The sequence below is a fragment of the Pan troglodytes genome, chromosome 11 (genome assembly GCF_028858775.2).
Source record: "Pan troglodytes isolate AG18354 chromosome 11, NHGRI_mPanTro3-v2.0_pri, whole genome shotgun sequence".
Taxonomy (NCBI): Eukaryota; Metazoa; Chordata; class Mammalia; order Primates; family Hominidae; genus Pan; species Pan troglodytes.
In genome coordinates this window covers 80,168,136-80,194,023 of record NC_072409.2, presented here as the reverse complement: position 1 = coordinate 80,194,023, position 25,888 = coordinate 80,168,136, and the positions used below count along the sequence as shown (strand labels likewise).

Below are 25,888 nucleotides of genomic sequence, written 5' to 3'. Positions count from 1 at the left end.
GGGAGTCGCACTCGGCCGCCGGCGCAGCGAGCGGAGACGGGCCGGGCCGAGGCGACCTGACCCGGACGAGCGGCGCGCGCGGGGCCCAGGCGGGGGGCGGGAGGAAGCGCCGGGCAGCGCCGGCCGCCAGGGCCCAGGAGAAGCGGAGCAGAGAGGAGCGGGGACACGGGCGGGGCCGCCGTAGCTCCGGATGGGACCAGCGCCCGGGCCCGTTAGTCCAAGCAGGAGCTCCGGGAGAATCCTTCACAGGGAGATTTACCCCTGCCTTCCCCTGCCCTCCGGCCCAGGCCTCGCTTCGCTCCCCGCCTGCCCATGATCCCAGTCCTTCCGCGGCGCGGGCACCCTCCCACCTTACCCCCTTGGTCCTATGTGGCGCAGCGCCCTCCTGCCCTCCCGGCCCTTTCAGCTGTGAGGTTCCCCCAGGCCGTTTCTTTGTACCACCCGCCCCCCACCCCCACCCCATCCCAGTCCCAGATCCCCTTTTCCTTCTCAGCTTTAGATTCATCAGGCTTCTTCACCTCGCACTGTCCCCATCCTGGCCGCAGGCCCCCTCGGTCCCTCCCTCCCCCTGCCACCCCGCTCTCAGTCCTCAGTCCTTGCCCTAGGCTGGTAGCCCACTCCTTGCCCGTCCCCCGCCTTCCTCCCATCTCCCCCTCCTCTCCCCGGCCCCCAGCACCTTCTGCATCCCAGCCTACCTAGCCTACTCCTCCTCTTCCTGGCCCTCTTCCCCAGGCTCCAGGCTGGGGGGTGCTCGCCTCTCCCCTGTAGGCCAGAGCAGCCCCAAGTTCTGGGGGCGGTGGGGCTGCTGCTTTATCCCCATGGCGCTGCCATCACTCCTGCTGTTGGTGGCAGCCCTGGCAGGTGGGGTGCGTCCTCCCGGGGGGCGGAACCTGACGCTGGCGGTGGTGCTGCCAGAACACAACCTGAGCTATGCCTGGGCCTGGCCACGGGTGGGACCCGCTGTGGCACTAGCTGTGGAGGCTCTGGGCCGGGCACTGCCCGTGGACCTGCGGTTTGTCAGCTCCGAACTGGAAGGCGCCTGCTCTGAGTACCTGGCACCGCTGAGCGCTGTGGACCTCAAGCTGTACCATGACCCCGACCTGCTGTTAGGTCCCGGTTGCGTGTACCCTGCTGCCTCTGTGGCCCGCTTTGCCTCCCACTGGCGCCTTCCCCTGCTGACTGCGGGTGCTGTGGCCTCTGGTTTTTCGGCTAAGAATGACCATTATCGTACCCTGGTTCGCACTGGCCCCTCTGCTCCCAAGCTGGGTGAGTTTGTGGTGACACTACACGGGCACTTCAATTGGACTGCCCGTGCTGCCTTGCTGTACCTGGATGCTCGCACAGATGACCGGCCTCACTACTTCACCATCGAGGGCGTCTTTGAGGCCCTGCAGGGCAGCAACCTCAGTGTGCAGCACCAGGTGTATGCCCGAGAGCCAGGGGGCCCCGAGCAGGCCACCCACTTCATCCGGGCCAACGGGCGCAGTGAGTGTGGCCCGGGCTATTTTAGGGTCAGGGGAGGAGGGTCGCTGTGTCCCTAAAGCTCAGCACTGGGGAACTGTAGATGGAGATAGGCATTGAGCAGCTGTATGTGGTGGTTGGGATCAAGAAGCACACGTGGACAGAGCACCTGTGAGAGGGCCAAGGCTTCGTCATGGGAGCTTGTGAACACCCTAGGCAGATGCAAACAAGGAAGAAGAGAGCATGAGGGGTGAAGCCTTGTATCAAGGTGGAATGTGAAAATGAGGGGATATTAAGTTTCGGGAGCAATGTTTGTGCCCTAGAGTAGTGAATGTGATTGACAGCCACTCTGAAATGTGCCCTGTCTGTGATCAGAGCTACCACCCATACTGGGCGCCAAGACCCGTTGGTGGTGTAAAAATAATGAGGGCTCCTTGAACGGACTCAGGGCTCAGCAGATTTGGGAAAGACAGATAAAGCTCATACTGAGAAATCTGTGCTGTCTGTGCCTTTGAGCCCAGGGAAGGGCAGGGAAGAGTCAGGGAGCAGGCCGGTTGGGTGGGGAGTAGCAAGGGAGGCTCTGGGAAAGGGAGGGGCTTGAGAGTGACAGCTCCCTTCCTCTGGGGTCTGGACAGGCTCTGACTTCTGCCAGATGGTCCATATGGCCCCAGGGTACTTATGGTGGACTCCAAGGGGGGTGGGCTGGGGAGCATCTGCTTTGGGGTTGATAGGTTAGGGCACTCTCTTTCTTGCTGAAGAGGGACATCCCAGTGATTCAGAGAGGGGGCTGTGTGGGGGACCTGGATACCTTCTCAGGTGCTCCTCTGTCATGTACCTGCTCCCAGTTGTGTATATCTGCGGCCCTCTGGAGATGCTGCATGAGATCCTGCTTCAGGCCCAGAGGGAGAATCTGACCAATGGGGATTATGTCTTCTTTTACCTGGATGTCTTTGGGGAGAGTCTCCGTGCAGGCCCCACACGTGCTACAGGCCGGCCCTGGCAGGACAATCGCACCCGGGAACAGGCCCAGGCCCTCAGAGAGGCCTTTCAGGTATCATTTGAGCCAAATCTGAAGGAGGAGGGGGAAGAGGTGCTTCGCTGGAAATTCTCTCTCACAAGACCCTAAAGAAACCCTAGGAACCAGGCAGGAATTGTGAGCCACAGGAGTAAAATGAACAGAGGCATTCTGAGTCTAGTGTCACCCTTTCTTACTTCTCTACTTTTGTGACTCTTGGTGTGCTTGCTGCCAAGACTGACTTTGGCTGCCTCCAAAATCCTAAAACACTGACTTTCCTAAGTGCCAGTAGTAGGCTATATTGTGGGGGAGAAAAGTTCAGGAAAAGATCTGATCCTAGCCCTTGGGTGGGCTTCCACCCTTTATGGAGAGGTGAGGCATCGTTCTGGTACAGTCAGACAAAGTTTGAGGAAGGATATGATTATGTGTCCTGGAACAGACACTAAGAACTTTAGTGGCTCAGAGGAGGAAGAGTCAGTGTGGGCTGTGTTTAGGGAAGGCTTTTACACAGGAAGTGAGACCCTATTGTGACTTTAATGATAGATGTCATATTCATAGTCAGAGTGGGAGAGGAGATCCAAGCATCCTGAGCAAAGAGAAAAAGATAGGAATGGGCGTGTTTGAGAGACCAAGAAGATACTGACCCGACAAGAATGAGGGGTTCACTTAAAGGAGATACAGGAAATAAAGTTGCAAAGGTAGAATCAGATTAAGGAGAGCTCTAAGTCTTAAGGCACCAGGACTTGAATTTGGGGTCCTTGACTTTGTGTGTGTGTGTGTGTGTGTGTGTGTGTGTGTGTGTGTGTGTGTGTGGAGATAATTATACAGTAGTGACAGAATTCAGGATTAGAAGAGGGGGAGACCTGGGGCAGTGAGACCAACTGTAACAGATTAGAAGGGGGTGAGGTGATATGGCTTGAACTAGTGTGATGATAGCAGGAATGGAAAGAAACGCATTTCAGATTTCAGAAAATTTGTGGGGAATGTTGGCATGACTCTGTTCATTTCACTCCTGCTCAAAACTTTCAGTGACTTGTGTTCTAGAGAATAAAATCCTGACTCCTTATTGTGACATTTAAGACCTTCTGCAGTCTGTTCTCAAACCACTTTTTCAGTCTTACCTCCTGGTACCCTCATGCTGAGAACTGCAGCCTACCAGGCCTCTGAGTTCCCCCAACCCCAGGGCCTTCCTGCCCCTGTGCCTTTATGTTCTTTTTCCTTTTGTCTGGAATGCTCTTCCTTCCCTCATCCCAAATATCTGCCTCTCAAAATCATACCCATGAATCTTCCCGATTCCCCCGCCACTTTTTTACTAACCGTGCATATAAGTGTTTCCCGTGTATTTATCCATATCCCTCCTTTTTTCCAAGAAGGATTGGAGGTGGCTTATGGGATAACCTTAAAGTCCTTTAAACTCTGGGATTATTTGGTTCTAAGTAGCTGTGTATAAGGGCTGGACCTGGGTGGCCATTCTTCTCCAGTAAGGTTTTATGTGGCTGTGATTATATATTTGGTTGCGACTGACGAGTGTGTGTCTGACTGAGAATGACATAGCTGTTTGCATGCCTGAGAATGAGTCTGTGACTGTCACACTTGAATATGGGCAGTGGCAGGGCAGGTTTTGTTTATGCCATAATGTTTTCCTAAAACAATCTTCTCACCTTTGTCTGGGTAATGCTTCCATATTCTTTAAGACTCATACCAGTTATTTTCCTTTCTAGGAAATGATCCCAGAATCCCTAAGTGGGACTGAATTTCCTATTCTTTTGCTTAACTCCATCTACCATAGAACTAACCATATTATTCAGTCTGTGTTTGATTTATTTGAAGGCTGACTCATTTCATTAGTATTTACTGAGCACCTATCATGTCCAGTCACTGTGCTAGGTACTGGTATACAAGGGAGAGCATAACAGACTTTGTTCCTGCCTTTTTGGAGTTTACATTTGGTAGGATGGGCAGGCAATAAATAAGTAAGCAAATAAATACAAATGTAGGAACATATTGTGATGTGTTACTAAAACATAAAGAGGAAAGGAATAGAGTGTTATGAAAAGAGAAGAACAAGGGGATTGTACTTCAGCTGGTGTGGACTGCAGAAGATCTGTGACCCTCTCAGATGGGAGCACTCCATAACCTTCCTGGTTATATCCTTTTTCTTTTTGAGACAGCTCTGTTGCCCAAGTTGGAGTGCAGTGGTGTGATCACAGCTGCTCACTGCAGTCTTGACCTCCCAGGCTGAAGCAATCCTCCCACCTCAGCCTCCCGAGTTGCTGGGACTACAGGCATATGACACCATGCCCAGATAATTTTTTATTTTTTATAGAGATGGGGTCTTATCATGTTGCCCAGGCTGGTCTCGAACTCCTGGGCTCAAATGATCTTCTTGCCTTGGCCTCTCAAAGTGCTGGGATTACAGGCATGAGCCACTGCGCCTTGCTGGCTGTATTCTATTTGTGGAAGAAAAGCCTCACTTTCTTCTGTGAGCATTATTGCCCAGCCAAGGGTCCCCAGCATTAAGGGTAGCTAGAGGAGGGATCTAGTCATCCAATAATCAGTTATATCAATTAACTCTCAGTTCTCCCCCTCACTGTGGGCATTATTCAGACAGAGAAATAAAGAGGGAATCTTTGCTGCAACACAAGAGAAGGGAACTAGGCAGCCAGGAATATGCTGATGGGAAGGTCAAGGCTTTGGGTAGGTGGGGCTGAGGGGTGATAAGGTGCCCCGCCCCTCCCACCTTCCAATGGGGAAGCAGGGGAGAGTCTGAGGGATGTTGGGCAGTTAGCTACAGCCAAGCAAGGATGAAAGAGCACAGAGCCTTTCTCCCAGAGACACTGGCCCTCTGAGGTCCCAGACCAGGCCAGCCTGGAAAAGGTGGCAATAGAGGAAAGGAGGCCTTGACACAGATGCCCACAGCTTTTCCAGGAGGGTATCATGCTCAAGGAAAGGCCCTAGCTCATGCCGTATCGATACTGGCTACTAGGGAGAGAGCTCTGAAATCAAGTATGTTGATATGATTTTTCTCTCCCATTTAGCCACTAGCTGCTCCAGGGCAGGGATCATGCTCATCTTCATATTCCATACGTCTAGCATGTAGTAGGTGTTTAACACATATTTGCTGAATTGAATTAGGGGTGTGTTGGGGAGAGGGGGATAGGATGAGGAATTCACCTAGACAGGAGTAGAGCTGGCAAGTAATGTAAACTAGGTGATCAACCAGGATAGGGAAGAAAAGATTGAGTGGAACTAAATAAGCAATGACCAGGCTCTGAGGATCCAGAAGCCCAGGCTGGTCAATGGAGGACTACAGGGTTAGAAACCCAGGCAGAGATCACAACCTACATGACCAGCATGAGATTGGGTTACACACAGGGAGCACCAGCGGCAAGAATGGAAGAAAGCACTAAACCAAGGGCTTGGAGATCACTTGTCTCATTAGGCCACTGTTGACCACTCTCCAGTTGGCCAGGGCAAGTCTCAGTGGGCGGGTCCACAGATAGAGGCAGGTGCCTCCTGAGGGTGCACATTTCCTAGGTGTGCTCCTGGCACCCACCCACCACTGCACCCATTTGTGGCGGACTTTGCTTGTTTTTTCCACCTGGGGTCCACTGTGAAATGGGACACAATTATCCTCCTTCACTTTCTCTCAAACCCCTGAGCAAGCACAGAAACTGTTTGAGGTTGGGTTTTTTTTTTTTGGTTTGGTTTTTCATTTTTGTTTTTTGGTACTACAACTACAACTAGTAACCACAGCAAAAACAGTTCTAGCATAGCAGTTTAGGGGGACCATGGGGTCAAAACTATTTAAAAATAATACAAAGATCTTATCTGCTTTGTCACGCTTGTTCTTTTGTGATTGTGTAGGGAAGTTTTCCAGAGGTTACATGGCATGATGATGTCATCACTTGGACAGCTATGGAAGGTGTGCTTGTGTGTTCTTGCATTTTCAAAATGTATCAGTTTTAATTTCTAAGACGGTCAATATTGATAGATATAGTCCACATAAACAAACTTTATTTGGGGTCCTTAATAATTTTTAAGAGTGTAAAGCGATTGTGAGACCAAAAGTTTGATAACTGCTAGCCTAACAAACTAGCCAAACTTAGTGTTGAGAATTAGTGTTTAAAATGTGTTAAAAACCTATCATCAGCCTTTATTGAAATATAAATTGTGTTGAACCTGATCTTTTCTCGCCCTTTTCCTGACTTTTTACATTGCTTGTCAACAATATTCTACCTCTTTATTTTATTCTTGGAACAGGTGCTACTGAATGAACTATTTCAACCCTTTCCTCAGTTCCCTTCTCTTTTTAAAAAAATTTTACCTGAGACTGGGAGAATGTTAGAAGTGTGTAATCAGGCAGCTAAATGCTCTAGTAAGAATAATGATATCTTGAGGCAAGCTGCAGTCTAATATAATATAATGAATGCATATTAGAAATCGACTTTATTATTTCCTATCTGTAATGAATTGATACATAATAGGCCATATGTGATGTGTCTAGTGCAGCGTATCTCTATGGTCCACATGTACTTTCTATGACAAGAATAAACAAAACTGGGAGAAATGACCGGATTTTAAATTATCATTTCACAAAGTCATGTTTCATAAAATATATTGAACTGAAGTCTTTCCTTGAAGTTGTGATGCCAGTTTCCTGTTGGAGCAGAGGTTGGTCTCAGTGACTATGTGGCCTGAGGCAGGGCCTGAGACTGGGAGGTCCAGCAGCTCAGGAAGGGGAAATGTGTGAGACTAATGGGAGCCAAGCAGGCACTTTGGTGAGAGACAGAGATGCTGACTCATGGGCCAGTGAGATGTGTGCATGTCTGAGATCACATGTGTCATTTGCTTACCTGTGAAATGTGTGTGGGCATGTGACTGTGTGTTTGTCCCTGTGACACATCTATTACTCAGTAAGCAGGACAGTGCTGTTTGTGGTAGGTGTTCCACACATTAAATGGATGAGCACACAGCTTTTCACAGGTGGAATCACTGTCTCAAAGTATTTCCCTCAGTTGTCATAGGGCCTGAAATCTCTCTAATTCACTGGGTGGAGACACTGTGTTCAAGTGGCCGAAATGACAATGTTAGTATTTTACTAATGACATTAACAGTGATTAACATCTCAGAGAGGAGCTGTTAGTGGGTGTTGTCCTTGATCATAAGCAGATACCCAGAAAGCATGGGACAGAGGAGCCGTGTGAGCTGTGGTGGCCTGGCAGGAACCTGGATGCTGGAAGGGAGCTCTGGAAGATGTTGGGCTGGGCTTTGGGGATGGGGTTGACTATTATTTGCCAGTTTCCACCTTCCCAGAACCAGTCCTATCTACCTTTCAGGAGGAGTGCCACTCCCTCTTCCCAGATGTATGCAACACAACACACACACACACACACACACACACACACACACACACACACACGCAGAGAGAGAGCGGTTAGTAGCCCTTTCAAAGCCTTCAGACTCACCTGTGTATATTTTATATCATGTATATTTTACCAAGTTTCCCTGTCCTGCATCTTCTCTTCCCCTAATGCCTATCTTGAATCCTGTTCACTCTTCCCCATATGCTGCTGGTACAGACTGTATTGGTGATCACGTACCGAGAACCCCCAAATCCTGAGTATCAGGAATTCCAGAATCGTCTGCTGATAAGAGCCCGGGAAGACTTTGGTGTGGAGCTGGGCCCTTCCCTGGTAAGTAGATCTCTCCCTTCCTGAGAGTCAGGTCAAGCTTTGGGGAAGGGCTTCTCTCCCAAACTCAGCATCAAGTCTTGGCTGTGGAGCAAGCCCAACTTTGGGGGGTCTCCGCTTCTGTCCAGGATTTTTCCTTCTGCCCTAGGGAGTAGTTAGGAAGGGATGGCACTTTAGGAATAAGAGGGAAGAAAGCAAACCAGAAGAGAGAATAGGTAGAAGGGAGACCCCAGAGAGAGGGGAAGGGGCCTTGCAGGACATTTGGAGAGTACTGCTGAAGTTGCCACCCCCAGATGAACCTCATCGCTGGCTGCTTCTATGATGGGATCCTGCTATATGCTGAAGTCCTGAATGAGACAATACAGGAAGGAGGCACCCGGGAGGATGGACTTCGAATTGTGGAAAAGATGCAGGGACGAAGATATCACGGTAATGAATAGGGGTCAATGGGGATCTGAGGGCTGATGTCAGGAATAGAGTGGGCTGAAGAAGAAACAGATGTCAGGGTCACCACAGCTTTAGTGGGGGTTAGTGAATATGGCAGAGGTGCCCACACCTCAAGATCGGGGAAGGGTAGACTCTGAGGGAGCCGTAGGCATGAGTGAGTGGGAGAGGAGCCCAGGGTAGACCTCAAAGAAAGGACACTCTTTTCTGTCTTAGGTGTAACTGGGCTGGTTGTCATGGACAAGAACAATGACCGGGAGACTGACTTTGTCCTCTGGGCCATGGGAGACCTGGATTCTGGGGACTTTCAGGTGATGGAGGAGGAGGCAGGGAAGAGAGTGTGGCCCTGCAAAATCCAGCTTTCAAGGGTTCAGTGGGGGCAGAACCAAAACTACTAGATGAGGGACTTGTTTTCTCTGCTGGCACTGCATCCTGGCTGGGTGGTAGGCTGGGGAGAAAAGCAGCGAAACAGCTCGGGTCTGGGGAGGAGGCTGGTGGGAGCAGGCCTGTGGGCCCAGCTTTTTGCTTCCTTACAGCCTGCAGCCCACTACTCGGGAGCTGAGAAGCAGATTTGGTGGACGGGACGGCCTATTCCCTGGGTGAAGGGGGCTCCTCCCTCGGACAATCCCCCCTGTGCCTTTGACTTGGACGACCCATCCTGTGATAAAAGTGGGTGTGTGCAGGGACTGGGAGCAGCTTTCCTCCCTTTGCTTTCCATTCATGGCCTCCACCCTCACTGACCCTCCACTCTTAACTGTGCTTCTGCCTTTACGTCTGCATCCCTCCCTCCTCATTTCTTCCTACTCCCAAGGAGTCTGTCTATGCACCTATGCACCCCATTCTCCATTCTGCCAAGTCCGCACACAGTCTTCCTCAGGGTCTCTATTTCCCCTTCAGCTCCACTTTCAACCCTGGCAATTGTGGCTCTGGGCACAGGAATCACCTTCATCATGTTTGGTGTTTCCAGCTTCCTAATTTTCCGGTGAGTTCTGGGTTTCTTGCTGACCTACTCCCTGCCCCCATTGCCACACAACCTCTGGCTGAAGCCAGGTGGTCCCTATAACGTGGGATAGGGTAGTAGGTTTCTTAATTTGCTGGTTGTCTCTTAGACCCAACAGCGTCTTCCTCTCTAGCCTTTCTCTTTAGTTGTCGCTTAGCCTAGGTGTTTGTTCCACTTTTGGTCCTAGACTGGATATACTAACTAGTGTTTTTCAGTGGGGTTAAGATCAAAGGTGAATTTTCCATTGGTCTTCTTTTAGGAAAGAACTTTCACCCCCAATCTCTGTGTTTGTTAGTGAGCATAGGGCATGTGCCAGATATGCCGAGAATGCAGCCTTATCTTCCAGCCCTGTCTCTCAGGTGTAACAGTTGCAGCTTCAGGAGCTGCAGGGAAGCCCCTGCAACCCTGCTGTTGGCTTGGGGGTGGCAGGATTCGGCTTGCCAGTCAACTGAGGTGTGCAGTCCTTACAGAAAGCTGATGCTGGAGAAGGAGCTGGCTAGCATGTTGTGGCGTATTCGCTGGGAAGAACTGCAGTTTGGCAACTCAGAGCGTTATCACAAAGGTGCAGGCAGTCGCCTCACACTGTCGCTGGTGAGCCCTTGTCTCAGCTGTTCCTCTGCCTCCCTCTGAGTTCCTGTCCCTTCTTACCCTGGATCTCTCCCAGCACATTGGCTTGTAATGATAGCCCCTGCACTACCACCATCATCTAATGTTCCTTTCATCCTTCCGCCTCCATGTTGCCCTTGGCCCCAGCGGGGATCCAGTTACGGCTCGCTCATGACAGCCCATGGGAAATACCAGATCTTTGCCAACACCGGTCACTTCAAGGTGAACAGTCATTTGCTTGTTCTGGTCCCCACCATTTCATCCTGTCTCATCCCCATCTGCCACCTCTGCCCCTGAACCTCTGTCCCTCATACCCCCCTCTCTGTGCCCAGCTGAGCTCCTGGGTGCTTCCACTGCTCTCTAGCATTTCCTTGTACCCAGAACTTCTGATATTCACTTTCCTTTCCCCTTTCACTCCCACCATCAGGGAAATGTTGTCGCCATCAAACATGTGAATAAGAAGCGCATTGAGCTGACCCGGCAGGTTCTGTTTGAACTCAAACATGTATGTAACAGAGGATGGACTCAAACATGTATGTAATGGAGGAGTGGGGAAAACTATGAAATAGTAAAATTGGCTAGATGGGCAAGGGGTTGATTTATAAATGATTTTAAAATCGTAGATACAACTAAGAGAAAGGTCCTCTTATGTAGTGGTAAGTTTCTGTATCTAATTTTTAACTCTTTCAATTTTCTCATCCTTCCCATTGTTTTTTTCTGCCAGATGAGAGATGTTCAGTTCAACCATCTCACTCGCTTCATTGGCGCCTGCATAGACCCTCCCAACATTTGCATTGTCACTGAATATTGTCCTCGTGGGAGTTTACAGGTGAGGGATAGGTGTAGGAGATTATGGCAGGGGTGGGAAGGATAGACCCAAAGTTATACTGACTCTATGCCGGGTGATAGCTGGTGGGACCAGGACAGACAATCTATTCCATGTCACTTACCAGGATATTCTAGAAAATGACAGCATCAACTTGGACTGGATGTTTCGTTATTCACTCATTAATGACCTTGTTAAGGTGAGTCTTCCCCACTCCTTAGAAGTTCATCCACTTTAAATCACTTCCACTGTTCTTTGATTGTGGTTTTTCTCCTTCTAGTCCTCTGAAAGTCCTGTTCTCTCATCTCCCCTTATTCCCATGGTCTGGTAATAATGGGTAAACAAGGAGTCTGGGGCTTATAACTGGGACAGTGAGTTTTACCTGCCACAAGGAGTCCTGTGCCTGTAGAGAGTTTCTATCTTTCTGTCTTAAATATCTCAGGTCTCTTTCCATCATCTCTTTTACCTCTAAGAACTCATAAAATGAGTGGAGTCTCTGAACATATTTATCTCTTGTTTTTCCTCTCATTATTTTACTCTCCGAACATATTTATCTCCTGTTTTTCCTCTCATTATTTTACTCTCTGACCAATATTTGGCATGTCTGCCCTTTTGTTCAGAAAACTGAAATTTAAAAAAGGAACATTTACTAGTAGAACTAAGAGAAACCAAGGAAGATTGTACTAAAAACCTTTGGTACTCCTCTGTTATACTAGGTTTTCGCTATGTTCAAATGACTCAGGCCCATGGATTTGTGGAGCATAAAATAGAATCTTGCATGAGTTGGACAGGTTTTCTGAAATAAGTCTCATAGCCAATGAGCATCCCAGTGGATCACCCCACACTGTATTTGAAACTAGCTTTGGTTTTCTGCTGAATTCTCATGAAGTTATTTAAAGAGTATTTTTTTGTGTGTGAAAATATGCTATCAAATGAGAGATAAAAATATTAGTAAAGCCAATGTCATGCTCAACTAGAGGTGTGATGATAAATATAAGACACGACTCTTGAGAGAACAGTGATTTGGTGGAAAAGTGATTTACAACAAAGCCAGAAGCCTAATCCTGTGATTTTTGAAGGCATCCTTTGCACAGTTTCCACACAAGTAAATTCACAACTTCAGAGATTCCCAAAAGTTTTGTTGATACCAAAATAAATAAAAAGGAAGAGTTCATAGAGATTAGAGTTATGAATTAAGTCCAGGGCTAAACATTTAGACAGAAATGTTTTTTGTTAGCATATTGAACCTTGTATCCTCTTTCTGTCTCACCTGAACTGACTTGGGTGGCTCCTAGGGTTTCATTTTTGGGGAGCATCATTAAGACTTTTTTTTTTTTTTCTGAGACAGGGTCTTATTCTGTCACCCAGGCTACAGTGTAGTGGCTAGATCACTGCTCACTGCAGCTTCGACCTCCTGGGCTCAAGTGATTCTCCCATCTTAGCCTCCTGAGTAGCTGGGACCACAGCGTGTGCTGCAGTGCCTGGCTCATTTTTGTATTTTTGGTAGAGATGGGGTTTCGCCATGTTGCTGAGGCTGGTCTTGAACTGCTGGGCACAAGCAATCTGCCAGCCTTGGCCTCCCAAAGTGCTGGGATTACAGGCATGAGCCACTGAGCCCGGCCTTTAAGACTGTCTTTCAGCTCCTCGGAGGCAAAGGTTTTTCCCTCTCTGGACCCACAGAGCCAGCAGTTTTAGGCTTCTGCACTGGCTTAGCAGATTTTGTCCATTTTCCAGGTTTACAATGTTCTGCACTTTCTCTCTGATCCAGCATTCCCTCTAGTAGATCTTGTTCCTCCTCTACCCCGACCTGCCCACCTCCCTCTAGTAGATCTTGTTCCTCCTCTACCCCGACCTGCCCACCTCCCTCTAGTAGATCTTGTTCCTCCTCTACCCCGACCTGCCCACCTCCCTCTAGTAGATCTTGTTCCTCCTCTACCCCGACCTGCCCACCTCCCTCTAGTAGATCTTGTTCCTCCTCTACCCCGACCTGCCCACCTCCCTCTAGTAGATCTTGTTCCTCCTCTACCCTGACTTACCCACCTACGCCTGGTTATGCATTAAAGTTTACAACTGGTCTTCCTTGGTATATCCAGCTACTCTTGATACCTGGGTCTCAAGTCATGTCTTCCTAATTAGTAGCCAGGTATCTGAGGCCACCATGGGTGTTATATCATTTTGGTCTTCACCCAAGTTCTGTTCTCTTCACTAATCAAGAAGATTGACTGCCCTCTCCAGGGTAGTCATTTGTAGCTCCACTTATCCCTCTTTTTAAGCATTTTCCCTGTCCCTGGTGGCTGGGTGCCTGTGTCCTGCTTATGATACCAGGAACAGATGACTCTTCTGTTCTTCCTGCTTCCTTGGGTGGAAACTGCAAAGGATGCCTTCCAAAATCAGCTTATTATTTTTGTGGACCCAAGATCTGTAGACAGCTAGCCAGTGCCCATCTCATGGAGAGAGGGTATTCTAAGCCAGATATGATCCAATCCCATGACTTGATCTGTACCCTGCAGGGCATGGCCTTTCTCCACAACAGCATTATTTCATCGCATGGGAGTCTCAAGTCCTCCAACTGTGTGGTGGATAGTCGCTTTGTGCTCAAAATCACAGACTATGGCCTGGCCAGCTTCCGATCAACTGCTGAACCTGATGACAGCCATGCCCTCTATGCCAGTGAGGCCCACCCCCACAACCCACTTTTTATATTGTTCCTCTTTCCACCTAGGGATGGTGGGAGAGGGAGGTGGAGTGACAGTAATATAGGGATGAGCCCAGGTGGGCTTGGGGGTGCCCCATTTCGGGGGACCTGGCCAGCCAGTTTCCTCTTTTCAGAGAAGCTGTGGACTGCCCCAGAACTGCTCAGTGGGAACCCCTTGCCAACCACAGGCATGCAGAAGGCTGACGTCTATAGCTTTGGGATCATCCTGCAGGAGATAGCACTTCGCAGTGGTCCTTTCTACTTGGAGGGCCTGGACCTCAGCCCCAAAGGTAAGAGTCAATCCACTACCCACAGCCTCTTCTTCCTGGGGGAACTCTGTTCTTCATCCAAACCTTTGATCACCCTCAGAGATTGTCCAGAAGGTACGAAATGGTCAGCGGCCACATTTCCGGCCAAGCATTGACCGGACCCAACTGAATGAAGAGCTAGTTTTGCTGATGGAGCGATGTTGGGCTCAGGACCCAGCTGAGCGGCCAGACTTTGGACAGATTAAGGGCTTCATTCGGCGCTTTAACAAGTGAGAGGGCATTATGGGGCAGGGGCTTCCCAGGGATAGAAGACTTATTAGTCCTGGTGCATGAAGTGGGGCAGGTGGGACCAGAGGGTGGGTTGGATAGGAAGTCCTGGGAATCTTCAGAATCTTAGAGCAAGTGCCTTATCCTGGCCTCCCCCTAGGGAGGGTGGCACCAGCATATTGGACAACCTCCTGCTGCGCATGGAACAGTATGCCAATAACTTGGAGAAGCTGGTGGAGGAACGCACACAGGCCTATCTGGAGGAAAAACGCAAGGCTGAAGCTCTGCTCTACCAAATCCTACCCCAGTGAGACTTTGTCCCCCTTCCTGTATTTTCTTTTGGGATTCTGCTCTGTTGGGCTCTGCCTCATCAGGCACCTGAGAACTCGCCTCCCCACCCTCAGAACCCTGCCGGCCACAGGGAGCACCCCTGCTTATAGATTATTTGCTGTCATTCTGTCTCCACATCAGCTATGCTGCCTTCTTACTGGCTGCCCATCCCTTCTTCTTAAGACCCTGCTCTACCACGCCCTTGCTTCAGCAAGTGTATGTAAAACAGTCCCAACTTGAGAGAGCTCCCATGCACAGGGATTCCCCTCAAAACCCCCCACCACTTGTGTGCCTTACCTTGCATTAGACTGTAATGTCTTCCCAGCCACTTTCCTCCCTCCCACCTGAAAAGCCCAGCTTTCTTGTTACAGCTCATCTCTGCTGCAGCCACATACACTTTCCCTCTCTCTTCCACTCCTGCTCTCTTGGAGTTTGGCTCATATGGCACCCTTGCTTCCTAGTTCAGTGGCAGAGCAGTTAAAACGGGGAGAGACTGTACAGGCTGAGGCCTTTGACAGTGTTACCATCTACTTCAGTGACATTGTTGGCTTCACAGCATTGTCAGCAGAGAGCACCCCCATGCAGGTGAGAGCCATAGGTGAGAGGTGGCGGGTGGGGTTGGGTGGGTAGGGACCTGGGGAAGCCTCATTGATAATAGGAAAGATGAGTTTGTTCTAGAGTTCCCACATCTTTTGATGGCTTGTGGGTTAAGAATTCTTAGAAAATTGGGCACAAGTCTCAGGGCCTCTGCTTTTCTATCCCTTTTAGGTAGTGACACTTCTTAATGACCTGTATACCTGCTTTGATGCCATAATTGACAACTTTGATGTCTACAAGGTGAGAGCTGGGGCCGCTGTTCAATAGAAGACCCTTTAATAGAGACCCGCTTTGAAACTCAGTCTCCCTGAACCCCACACACCTTACCCACCCCATGATCAGTTTTCCCTCCAGGGTACTCAGCATCCTGGTGCTGGAGTGTACTTCGTAGACAGATGTAGCTCCAGCACTATAATTGTACACTCCAGTCGAATTTCTTGTGAATCCTTTGACTTCCCTAATCAGAACCATCATGAGATTTAGCTCCTATCTCCCTGGAGTATAAATACAGCCTATCCAACATTTCTCTCCAGTCCTCTCCAGACATGGAAGAATCATATAGGATGTGGGTCCAGACTGATTTAGTGGGGTGAGGGAAAATATATTTTAAAAAGTAAAACTTTTTGTTGAAGTTATTGAGTTGGATTTATTGTCCTTGGGAGTAAAAATCATCTGGATTTGAATATTGGCTTGTTGCTAACTGTGTGGCCTTAGGTAAGTCACAGAATCTCCCTGAGCCTCAGTTGTTTTATCTGTAAGATGGGAATAATAGATTCGTTGTATGGAAAGTACCTAACATTGTTTGGCATGTGGCAGACTACTATTTAGGGATAACTACTTTATCCCTAAATACTTAGTGTGTATTTCCTAAAAACTTCACTGTGTATTTCCTTAAAACAATGGCATTTATTCTCTTACATAGCTTTGGCACAATTACCAAAATCAAATGCCTGCTTTCCTCCTCTCTGACAGTTTGGGCTGTCTGGTCCATTTCACTGGGCCTGCTTTACCTCCTCACCAGCCTCTGTCCTCTTGAGTTACTGTTTTCTTGCTTCCCATTTCCTGATGGCAGAGCCTATTTGTCCATGTCCTGCTGCAGAGAGGGTGTTCATTCATTCCGCAAATGTTTACTGAGTATTCACCAGGTGCTGGGTGGAGAAAGAAGACTTAAAGATTCCCTAGACATCTCCTCTCCCCTAGACTCAGGACCATGGCACTTATTTTCTAGTCAATATTCTGGTCTCCAGGATGTCAGGATGATTAATGATGGTGTCCAGCTTGTCTCCCTCTACTTTTTCCCATCCCCATGGATATAAATAGAGGTGACCTTTTAATCCTCCTCTCAATCAGGTGGAGACGATTGGGGATGCTTACATGGTGGTATCTGGCCTCCCAGGCCGAAATGGTCAACGCCATGCACCAGAAATTGCTCGTATGGCCCTAGCATTACTAGATGCAGTTTCTTCCTTCCGCATCCGCCACCGACCCCATGACCAGCTGAGGCTACGCATAGGGGTCCATACTGGTAAGGCTGACTCTCACTCCAGCCCTAGTCTCCACCTTTCCCAGACTCTCCCAACCTGTTTCTTCTCATAGGGCCAGTCTGCGCTGGGGTTGTTGGTCTGAAGATGCCCCGTTATTGTCTTTTTGGAGACACAGTGAACACTGCTTCTCGAATGGAGTCTAATGGTCAAGGTAAGACATTAGCCCTCAACCCCACTGTTGGCCTCAATTTATCTTGCGCTTTTCTTCTTTTCATAATTCCTCCAATTTCTTAATCTGAGAGACTACAGTTCCTTAGTGTCGCATCCTCGGGCATATTTTGGTTCTAATAGATATGCATTGGGAGGTTGGGCATATTTTGGTCCTAATAGATATGCATTGGGAGCTTCCCAGGGATGGTTGGTCGGGCACGATGCTATACAGTATCACCAATTATTTGATTGCCTTTTCTTTGATTCCTCATTCCACCATCCTCCCCATTCCACCCACCCCAGCGCTGAAGATCCATGTCTCCTCTACCACCAAGGATGCCCTAGATGAGCTAGGATGCTTCCAGCTAGAGCTTCGGGGGGATGTGGAAATGAAGGTGATGGCAGGCCATGGGGAGGGGGGCATGGAAAGGGAGGGTGAAAGTGATTATGGGAATCATAGGGAAAGAGAGGGAGACAAAGGGACTAACATCAAAGCATCTGAATCATGTCCACTCTCCCACTTCCAGGGAAAAGGAAAGATGCGAACATACTGGCTCTTAGGAGAGCGGAAAGGACCTCCTGGACTCCTGTAAACCCCCATTCTTTCCAAGTCAGACAGTCTTCTGCTGCTGGTACCTGGGTGGGCAATGGCCACCATGTCTGCACACACCAGAAATGGACATTTTCATATGCAATGGAAAACAGCCACAAAAAAACCTACCTTATATGGAAGTTGTAGCCCTCTGCAGCTCAGCCCTGTACATATACCTGTCCCTCTCTGGCTTGGTCCCCTTCCTCCCTACTTTCTGTAAATATCTGTATCTAAACCAGAATATTTTGGTCAAATATAAAACAATAATAAAAAAAGTTCTGATGTCATAGTGTGGGATAGGGGCAATCCCAAGGAAAGGTTATGGGGTATGCACACAGTGACTCACAGAATCACTAAATTAGCAGTCTTGGGATGAGAGAGAACCCTTTATGTAAAGCCTCTTCAAGTACAGTGAGAATTAACTTCCTCCCGACCTCTCTAGTGCAGACAGAAATAGATTCCATATTCCATACCCCACTTCCCTCCTCACCCCTCAGAAAGGAGTCATTCTCCCCCCTCCACCACCCAGCCTTCCTCCGGGACAGGGAAGGGAAGATATTTCTCCCAATTGGTAGGGGTAATTCTCAGGTTCATAGGGCAAAAGTTGCCCCAGAGACAAGGGTACTGGTGTTGAGAAGCTGCAGTTCTTCCGGAATGGTGTGTCCAATGTCCTGATGTTACTGACACCCTGGAGGAGTGCCAGGATGAGGATGGATCCCGCTCTCCCCAAGCCAGAACAAAACAACTCTGCCCTACCTTTCCCACCCCGCTCTGCCCCCAACACCTAGTCACCCTCACACACCGGCAGCTGTGGTGCCCTCTGTATCCAGAAGGTCTCAGGTTGCTCCTGGCGGTAGTCGTGAGGCTGTGAGGGAGGGTACTGAGTAACTCCTGGCCTTCAGCCCTCTCTCTCAACCTCTGGGCTTGGTACTTGGCCACAGCCTGTCAGAGCCCAGCTGGTGCAAGTGGCGGGGGATGGGGGGTGGGTTCTCACCTTTGTTGGGGCAGGAGTCCCTGCTTGTGCCAGCTCCATTCGGTAGTCATGGTGTGTCACAGACTCAACCTCGAAGAGCTTCCTTGTGGGTTCCTGTTCTGCCTGCACCTCTTTACTATGTAGCCCGAGGGGTGTCAAGGCCATTCTCACCCAATTTTTCTCCTCCCCATCCCTCTTCCCCTTTACCCAATCCCTTACCAGATCTGATGCTGCAGGAGCATCTCCAGCATGGCTTCACGCTTCCCTGTGAGAGAGTGGGGGGTGGGCAAGGCGGGGTCTGGTTAAGAAGGAGGCCCAGAAGAAACTAACTTGAGAAAAGGAAGAAGAACCTTGGGGTTCCGCCCTTATATCCATTGGAGAATCCACAGCCCCACCAGAAATTCCTTCCTCTTCTTCCCTCTGACTAATGGGCTCGTTCTGGCCTACTCTCTCTCACATTTCACACCTCGAAGTGGCCAATAGACGTTTCCTGGTGGCTGGTACGAGTCTTTCTGGGTGGTGCTGGAGGGCATGGGTGACTTTAGTTGCATAGTCAGCAGTCCCCGGTGTCCGTGTCGGAAGAAAAAACTCTCAGAGCCATCCTGCATGCTTGGGACTTGATCCAGGTGGTTGGTGGCTCTCTGTGGATCCCAAGTTGAAAGACTATAATATCCCTTCTGGTACCCACCCTCATGTAAACTACTGCCTCCCCTAAGAAACTGAGGGCAGCCTTCAAGAAAAGGGAGCAGGCCAAAACTTTAATACCTCTTCCTCCCAGTTGTAGAGGAGGCACTGGCCCCGCGGCAAAGTTTCATAGCAAACCATAAGCTTCCCTTTAATGTCTGGGGGTTTCCATAGTCCTCGGGCACCCGGTTCTAAGACTTGCAAAAATTCCCAAGGTGGTTGTTTCTGGGGCTCCCAGGGGCAGTGCTGACTCCAGGAGGTATAGTTAGGGACCCGATCCGCCACCAGGTTTCTGACCCCTGGAGGAACACAGGGGCTGAGCTCAGAGTCAGGGCCAGTGTCTGGACCAGGCCCAGAGGCAGGACCAGGATGAGAGCCAGAGCCATGACCAGGACCAGAGCCAGGACCAGGACCAGAGCCAGAGCCAGGGACAGAGCCACAGCCAGGACCAGAGCCAGAGCCAGAGCCATGGCCAGCACCTGAGCTGGAGCCAAGAACAGGCCCAGAGCTAGAGCCTGGAACAGGGCCAGGATTAGAACTATGGTCAGTTGTAGTGCAAGGGTCCTGAGCAATACAGGAAACATAGACGGGCTCAAAGCCAAGACTCCCATGGGCTATATTGTGGGTAAAGCCAGGTCCCGCACAGGGCTCCCCAAGAAGGCTGGGGTCAGAGGACGGCTCCATGAACTCAGAACAGGGCCCTGGGGTCTTTGTAGATAATGCAGCTGCTTTGGCAGTGGTGAAAGCTGCAGTAGCTGCAGCAGCTGATGCAGCCGCTGCAGCTGCTGCGGTTGCAGCTGCCAGGGCCGACCTAGGACTGTCATCTGAAGAAGGAAACGGTTCCGAAGTGGGCCCCAGTCCTTCGGAGCTGGGCTGTATGTCTAAAGATCTGAAAGAAAGCAAACACAACATGGCTGTCAAAAGCGCAGCAGAGGAAGTCAGCTGACCTTCCTCGTCCCCTTATGCCTGCAGCCAGAGCTGCGGCTCTCACCGCGACCGCGACCGCGATCCCTCCGTAGACTCGTTGGTCTCCATCTTCAGACTCCAGCTACTGGGTTGCCATAGAGACAGCAAACAACTCCTGGAGCCTGCGCAGAAGTACAGCCGGGCGGACTTGCAGGTGGCGGTGGAGGCAAGTCCTCTGCGGGGCGGAAGTCTTCAGCCTAGTGCTGTTAGGGAGGTCCGCTTTCCGGTCCCGGCGGCATTCCGCCTCAGACGGGGTTTTAGGGTTCCGCTGGCTTAAGACCTCGCCCTCCACGTCCAAACAGTCTTTGCGTGCGGTTTTCTAAGATGATGCTTTATGGGGATATGTTGGAAACAGGCACAGGGTTGTGGCATTAGATTACAGCCTACTTGGTGTTTGCTGAGAGGCAAGTAGCTTCCCCTTAGTTTGCTTAGTTCATTCTCAAAAGTGGGTGGGGTCTTTAACAAATGTTAAGGATGAAAATAAACAAACTAGCTTGAGCAAAATGGTGAGACATAGAATAGTGAAAAGGCAGCCGCTTTTGTTTGGGTGTGATTACTCCTCCTCTAATAAAAGACCCTCATATTGACCACCCTGCTCCTAAGCCCCCTTAGAACCTGGTTTGACCTCTGAAGAAGGGCCAGGATTGGCTTTCAGTTTCTTCCTACTCATTTAGGCTCATTCCTACTGTTACTTTTCTATAAGCTTGACCTAGGGTGGACCACTTGTCTAGAAGACTTACATATCTGCAGGCAACATTTAACCACAGGTTGGGCCTCCTCAGTGTCTTTCACTCAGACCAGTCAAGGGGCATCATAGCCCTGAATCAGTTTTCTTTCCCCTTTGTGGTATAAAATTTTATATTAAAGACAGGAGAGCATAATTAAGGGAGAACAGTTTTATTAGCATCACAGGGTCCATTTTTCCCTTTCCATCCAAGTATCCAGAGTCTGGTGTCCTTTAGTCAGTTGGCAGGTTCAACCTGGAGGCCACTGGAGCTGCCGGCCCCCAAGTACATGAATGTGCAGATGATACACAGATTGTGCACCCAGCTTCCCATCATTGATCACTGAAATTGAGCTTGGGGTTAGGGAGTCAGGATCATGGCAGAGGTCGAAGAATGAAGATCATATTGAGAAGTAGGAATGAGAATTCATAGGTGAGGGACCAGGGCCAAAATTCACTCACCAAGTCGGTATCCATCTCCCAGGCCCTCAGCCTTTGCTGTCTGCTTGGCCACAAGGAGTAGGTGTCCTAGAAGCTATAGAGAGAGCGGAGGGACATAGGTGGCTTCATTCATAGGGAGCAAGACCTCTAGCTGGGTCCAGGGGCTCCTCCCAGCCAAACCCTGGCCCTGTTCTTCCCACCTGCTGGTCTTCTTCTTCAGCCTGGCTAATCCGAGGAATGGGCTTCTTAGGAATGACCAGGAAGTGCACAGGAGCCTGAGGGGCCACATCACGGAACACAAGACACTGGGGGCAGTGACAGGCCAGAGGCCACGTTACTTCAACAGGTTGGATGGTATCTACAACATTCCTAAGGGGATAGGTCCTAAGAGCACCCCACCTGCTGGTCCTCATAGAGAATGTCAGCTGGGAGGCTCTTGTCCAGGATCCGGGAGAAGATGGTTGGGGCTGCTCCCCCAGGAGTTGCCTGCTGGGCCTTGGCCACTTCATTCCCATCAGTCACACCTGCAGCTCCTCGGACCTGAAGGTGGATCGACCATATTCAAAGGAGGGAGCTGGCAGAAGCTGGGCTCTGATAGTTGTTAATTTCGTCCTTCTAATAACCTAGTCATCGTTCCCACCCAGGAGGAAAGTTCCTGAATTTCAGAGCACCAGCAGCAAAGGGTAGGGCCAGAAGGTGCTGGACCTGGTTAGATAACAGGCAGTATTATTATCAGGATTCAGCAGTGCAATTGATTCCTGCTCATGTGTCCATGAAATATAGCACTGTTTAGGGAAAGGATCTAGAATGAGAGACTGGGGATTTTGGTCTCAGTTCCTACCTTACCATACCGCTGAATTACCTCGGATAAATTCCTTCTCTCAGCTTCTAATATAAAATAAAGGGATGGCTTTAATAATCTCTTGCGATGGCTTGAATCTCTTTCCACTCTCACCTTATTAGTACATTTCCACTTATTTCCGTTACTTGTTTTCTGATCTTTAAGCCTTGTTGCCTGTTTTATTTAAGTTTTAATGCAATCGCCCTGTTTGACACTAGTTGACCCCTCATCTGGGTGTCACATGTGACTCTGTGAATTTTAACTCTTGTCCCTTGAATGAGTGGAGGTAAGAGTTCAGCTAAGTGACCTCTGCTCCCCTAGCCCCAGGGAACTTCGGGTAAGGGATTCAGAGAAGGCTGATGTCATTGCATCACGTTGGGGGAGAATGGGACGGAATGAATTCTCTGACCTCCGAGCCGCTTCTGGCAAGTGCAGAAGAGAGGTTAACACTAGTGCTCATTAGGAGGCCAGAAGCCTGAGGAGGGCAGAGCACTGGCTCCAAGAAGAGAAAGCTCATTTCCTGCAGGGGGCATCGGGCCAGCTGGGCTGCAGGCAGTGGAAAGAAGGCGGCAGCCGCTGCAGTGACCCTGTCCCGACCTCGGCGCCCCGGCCTGCGCAGGGCGGGAATCAGCACTAGCTCGTTCTCCGGAGCCACCAGTTCGACCTCACCACACAGCCCCGGAGCTTGTGCCTCGGAGGGGCAGAGGCCACAGGCAGGACCTCTGCGCGGCTCTGCGCGCCTTCGGGACCCCCTGGCCCCGGATGGCTTCGGAGCCCGCAGGACCCCCTACTCGCTCCCGCGCCACTTCTCACCTGCCCCCCGCGCACCCCCGTGGCCGCCACGGCTCTGCGCGCCGCGCGCAACCCAGCAGCCAGCACCACGGCTGCCGCCATCTTCCCTGAGCCGCGGGAACCTCTCACCCGGGTCAGCACTCGGCTCCGCGGCCGGCCGTGGGTGGGGACTCCGGTCGCGGGGAAGCGGGGTAGTGGCGGCCGGGCGAGCCCTGCTACCCCATTGGAGCGCGCCTCTGGGCACGATTCACCCCATTGCCTCTGCAGCTACTTTGGAGGCGGGCTCTTTTCATCTCATTGGCTGCTTCTACCAACGCGAGGACAATTTTCCATTCCATTGGCTTCGTCTTCTAGTCCGTGTGAACGTTCTTTTCCCATTGGATCCCCTTACTAGTTTCTCTGTGAGAGAAACTTCCACTCCATTGGAAGGATTAATGGAGCCTGGAGGTGGGATTTTCTCCTAGTTGAATCTGATACACAACTCTGGCTTCTAGGTTGCGGCTCCCGAGTGGGTGGTTCTTTTCGTTCTTGGTTCGTTCTCTTCAGGTCTGGTTCCTATTGGTGCGCGGGGAGAAGGGGGCGGGGCTCCGTCACCTGCTGCAGAAAGGGCTGTTTTAGACCCTCTCACCGCTTTGGCCAGGAGGAGGGCGGGGCTCTGAGGGCATCCGGCGCTTATTGGCTCCAAGAACCACCCGGGGTGGGGCTAAAGGTGAACGGGGATGAGGTGTGTTTTTTTGTTTTTGTTTGTTTGTTTTAACTGGCGGGGCTGATGCGCAGCATTTTCTCCACAAGGGCAGTTTCAGTCCCTTGAGCATTTTGGAGATTTTAATGTACTTATCTAAGGGAAATTCTTCCTTAATTCTATGTTCTTGTTAACGCATTCACTCCATCGGTTAAAAAGTCTGTGGTTTTTGCTTTTTTTTTTTTTTTTTGAGCAGGCGGAGATAAGAGTGTCCTATATTTGCCGCACAAGAATTATAATAAGCAAAGGAGTATGTATTCATTGTTCTTTTCTAATCGGAAAAGGTGTGTGATACAGTTAGCTCGGTGCCTGGTGTTTTCTTTTTTTTTCTTTGTTTTTTTTTTTTGTTTGAGACGGAGTCTCGCTCTGTCGCCCAGGCTGGAGTGCAGTGGCGCGATCTCGGCTTACTGCAAGCTCCGCCTCCCGGGTTCACGCCATTCTCCTGCCTCAGCCTCCCGAGTAGCTGGGACTACAGGCACCCGTCACCACGCCCGGCTAATTTTTTGTATTTTTATTAGAGACGGGGTTTCACCGTGTTAGCCAGGATGGTCTCGATCTCCTGACCTCGTGATCCTCCTGCCTCGGCCTCCCAAGGTGCTGGGATTACAGGTATGAGGCACCCGGTGCCTGGCATTTTCAATAAGTCAGGTTTGCACTGCTGGAATATATATTTTTGACATAAGAAACGTGGGGTCACAAAATACTAATATTCTCAGACGCTAGGTAAGTTTTAGTCTGATATCACATAGGACAAGTTACCACTGTTTCTTTGGTTTTTCTTTTTTTCTTTCTTTTTTTTTTTTTAAACACATGACCTGATACATATAGGTGGTCAGTAATTGTTGAATGAATAACATTTGGTGTTTCCTGTCTTTTTTTCATAATATGTAATATGTATTGCATATGATACTAACCCATGTGTAATCAATTTTTCATATTTTTACAGTCTATGTAAATATAGTTTGTATTGGCTGCTTATTATTTCCTTCAATGAGTTTATCATAGTAATCCTAACTCTATTGTTGACTATTAGTTGAATTAGTTTTAGGTGAATGGTTATCATGGGGCATATAACCACTGTTGGGGAACTTTGCTTCTAGAGATATAACAATCTCTTTTGTACAGCTATATTATTGTTAGAAAATCCTTTCTCCTCTAAAGGGCAGACATTTGATTCTGTGATTTTCCCCAGGGATCCTAGCAGTCCAGATTGCATTCCTTCCCTTGGAGGAACAGATGGCCCCCCTAATTGTGAGGAAATGTAGAATGGCCTCTTCTCTGGGCCCCAGAGGTTGCAGTTCTCTGTGGTGCCTCTGGGACACTGGGAGACCCTAGAGTTGCCCTGGAGAAGGGCGAGAGATAAGTGGATCTGGGATCTAGGAAGAGGAAGGAAGCCAGTCTGGAGGATAGGTGGATACAAAGCACTTTGAAATTAGTTATTTCTTTGGTTCTCATAGAAAGTAGGCAACACAGAGGTTATTCCTGTTTTACAGGTCCAGAAACTCAGCCTAAAGAGGGACAGTGACTTGCCTGGGTTCACAGAGCCCATTAGTGCTGGAATCTCCTACTCCCATAAGAACCTATGGACTCCCTTGTCACTTCCCACATTCACTGATTTTGATCCTTGGCCCACAGTTTTCTCTACTTCAAGCACTTATCACCTTCACTTGCCCTCATCTGAAAGATGTTATGCTCTGCAGCCTCTGAACACTGTCTCTTGTACTCCAACCCCTGCCCCTACGTCTGCTACTGTACCTCATTAGAGACTTCTCTTCCTTTGACTGCTCCCTTTTTCAATCTGTCATTTGCCTCCTGGCATCACTTTCTTTCCCTATTGGTGCTGTATGCTCCCTTCACATCCTCATGCCTTCTTTTGCCTAGTTTTCCTGATCTTCCTCCCTGACACCCTCACATCATCAACCCATTAAATATTTGGATTCTCTGCTTCTCTAACTAGGTTCTCACTTCCAACTGTGCCCGAATCCTGAACTACCCACTGATGAGGTTTTTCTCCAGTTCCCTACATTAGCCTTCCCAAACCTTCCCCTTTCTCTTCTTGTCTCCTGCTCCCTACTCTTATCCCTCTTCCCCTGGACCCCAGCCATTGGCCTTATCTCCTACTTCACAGGGCATATAGAAGCCATCAGAGGGGAACTTCCACAGGTTCTTGTTCCCTGAAACTCTAGGAAGGCTCCATCCTCTTCCTTCGTCTTGGTCATAGGAAGTGGTGTTTCTC

The 25,888-nt window shown here is 49.6% G+C and overlaps 3 protein-coding genes across 10 annotated transcripts; 1 reads left to right on the top strand and 2 right to left on the bottom strand.

Annotated features, from left to right (window-relative positions):
- On the top strand, nucleotides 1–17,776 carry NPR2 (natriuretic peptide receptor 2). 4 transcript variants are annotated; one of them, XM_001168194.7, is made up of 22 exons: nucleotides 1–1,485; nucleotides 2,307–2,512; nucleotides 8,059–8,172; nucleotides 8,463–8,598; nucleotides 8,830–8,924; nucleotides 9,150–9,282; nucleotides 9,511–9,595; nucleotides 10,084–10,204; nucleotides 10,367–10,441; nucleotides 10,647–10,724; nucleotides 10,944–11,048; nucleotides 11,173–11,244; nucleotides 13,556–13,715; nucleotides 13,875–14,030; nucleotides 14,110–14,278; nucleotides 14,437–14,583; nucleotides 15,068–15,191; nucleotides 15,375–15,443; nucleotides 16,554–16,728; nucleotides 16,800–16,898; nucleotides 17,201–17,292; nucleotides 17,425–17,776. In XM_001168194.7, exons 1-22 carry the CDS (start codon nucleotides 819–821, stop codon nucleotides 17,488–17,490), a joined length of 3,144 nt encoding a protein of 1,047 aa, XP_001168194.3. In that variant the 5' UTR covers nucleotides 1–818; the 3' UTR covers nucleotides 17,491–17,776. The 4 variants fall into 4 exon arrangements, with proteins under 4 accessions (XP_001168194.3, XP_009454864.3, XP_009454866.3 ...); XM_009456589.5 differs by having other exon boundaries at nucleotides 10,075–10,204; XM_009456591.4 differs by lacking the exon at nucleotides 10,367–10,441 and having other exon boundaries at nucleotides 190–1,485.
- SPAG8 (sperm associated antigen 8) lies at nucleotides 16,090–20,320 on the bottom strand. Of its 4 annotated transcripts, XM_001168220.7 has the most exons (8): nucleotides 20,138–20,304; nucleotides 19,228–20,035; nucleotides 18,929–19,103; nucleotides 18,682–18,727; nucleotides 18,484–18,598; nucleotides 18,292–18,354; nucleotides 17,449–17,557; nucleotides 16,128–16,351 (listed from the first exon to the last, which is right to left on the bottom strand). In XM_001168220.7, the coding sequence occupies exons 1-8, from the start codon at nucleotides 20,179–20,181 to the stop codon at nucleotides 16,218–16,220; spliced, it is 1,494 nt and encodes a 497-aa protein (XP_001168220.5). In that variant the 5' UTR covers nucleotides 20,182–20,304; the 3' UTR covers nucleotides 16,128–16,217. The 4 variants fall into 4 exon arrangements, with proteins under 4 accessions (XP_054514002.1, XP_016816328.3, XP_001168220.5 ...); XM_054658027.2 differs by lacking the exon at nucleotides 17,449–17,557 and having other exon boundaries at nucleotides 16,090–16,351; XM_003312072.6 differs by lacking the exons at nucleotides 16,128–16,351; nucleotides 17,449–17,557 and adding an exon at nucleotides 17,857–18,177 and having other exon boundaries at nucleotides 20,138–20,320.
- A 673-nt stretch (nucleotides 20,321–20,993) lies between these two features.
- On the bottom strand, nucleotides 20,994–23,463 carry HINT2 (histidine triad nucleotide binding protein 2). Of its 2 annotated transcripts, none has more exons than XM_001158309.6 (5): nucleotides 22,932–23,463; nucleotides 21,677–21,817; nucleotides 21,478–21,582; nucleotides 21,299–21,371; nucleotides 20,994–21,179 (listed from the first exon to the last, which is right to left on the bottom strand). In XM_001158309.6, exons 1-5 carry the CDS (start codon nucleotides 23,010–23,012, stop codon nucleotides 21,088–21,090), a joined length of 492 nt encoding a protein of 163 aa, XP_001158309.1. In that variant the 5' UTR covers nucleotides 23,013–23,463; the 3' UTR covers nucleotides 20,994–21,087. The 2 variants fall into 2 exon arrangements, with proteins under 2 accessions (XP_001158309.1, XP_009454878.1); XM_009456603.3 differs by having other exon boundaries at nucleotides 20,994–21,190; nucleotides 22,932–23,152.
- Between the last annotated feature and the right edge of the window lie 2,425 nt (nucleotides 23,464–25,888).

Coding starts and splice junctions, on each gene's coding strand:
- SPAG8 (XM_001168220.7), bottom strand. CDS start 20,181: ATGGAGACCAACGAGTCTACGGAGGGATCGCGGTCGCGGTCGCG. Junction 20,036..20,137: donor GGATCGCGGTCGCGGTCGCG/GTGAGAGCCGCA, acceptor GCTTTCTTTCAG/ATCTTTAGACATACAGCCCA. Junction 18,599..18,681: donor CTCCTGCAGCATCAGATCTG/GTAAGGGATTGG, acceptor CGGGCTACATAG/TAAAGAGGTGCAGGCAGAAC.
- NPR2 (XM_009456589.5), top strand. CDS start 819: ATGGCGCTGCCATCACTCCTGCTGTTGGTGGCAGCCCTGGCAGGTGGG. Junction 10,442..10,646: donor CCAACACCGGTCACTTCAAG/GTGAACAGTCAT, acceptor TCCCACCATCAG/GGAAATGTTGTCGCCATCAA. Junction 11,049..11,172: donor GTCCTCGTGGGAGTTTACAG/GTGAGGGATAGG, acceptor GTCACTTACCAG/GATATTCTAGAAAATGACAG.
- HINT2 (XM_001158309.6), bottom strand. CDS start 23,012: ATGGCGGCAGCCGTGGTGCTGGCTGCTGGGTTGCGCGCGGCGCGCAGA. Junction 21,818..22,931: donor CGGGGGTGCGCGGGGGGCAG/GTGAGAAGTGGC, acceptor ATCCACCTTCAG/GTCCGAGGAGCTGCAGGTGT. Junction 21,583..21,676: donor TTCTCTATGAGGACCAGCAG/GTGGGGTGCTCT, acceptor CACTGCCCCCAG/TGTCTTGTGTTCCGTGATGT.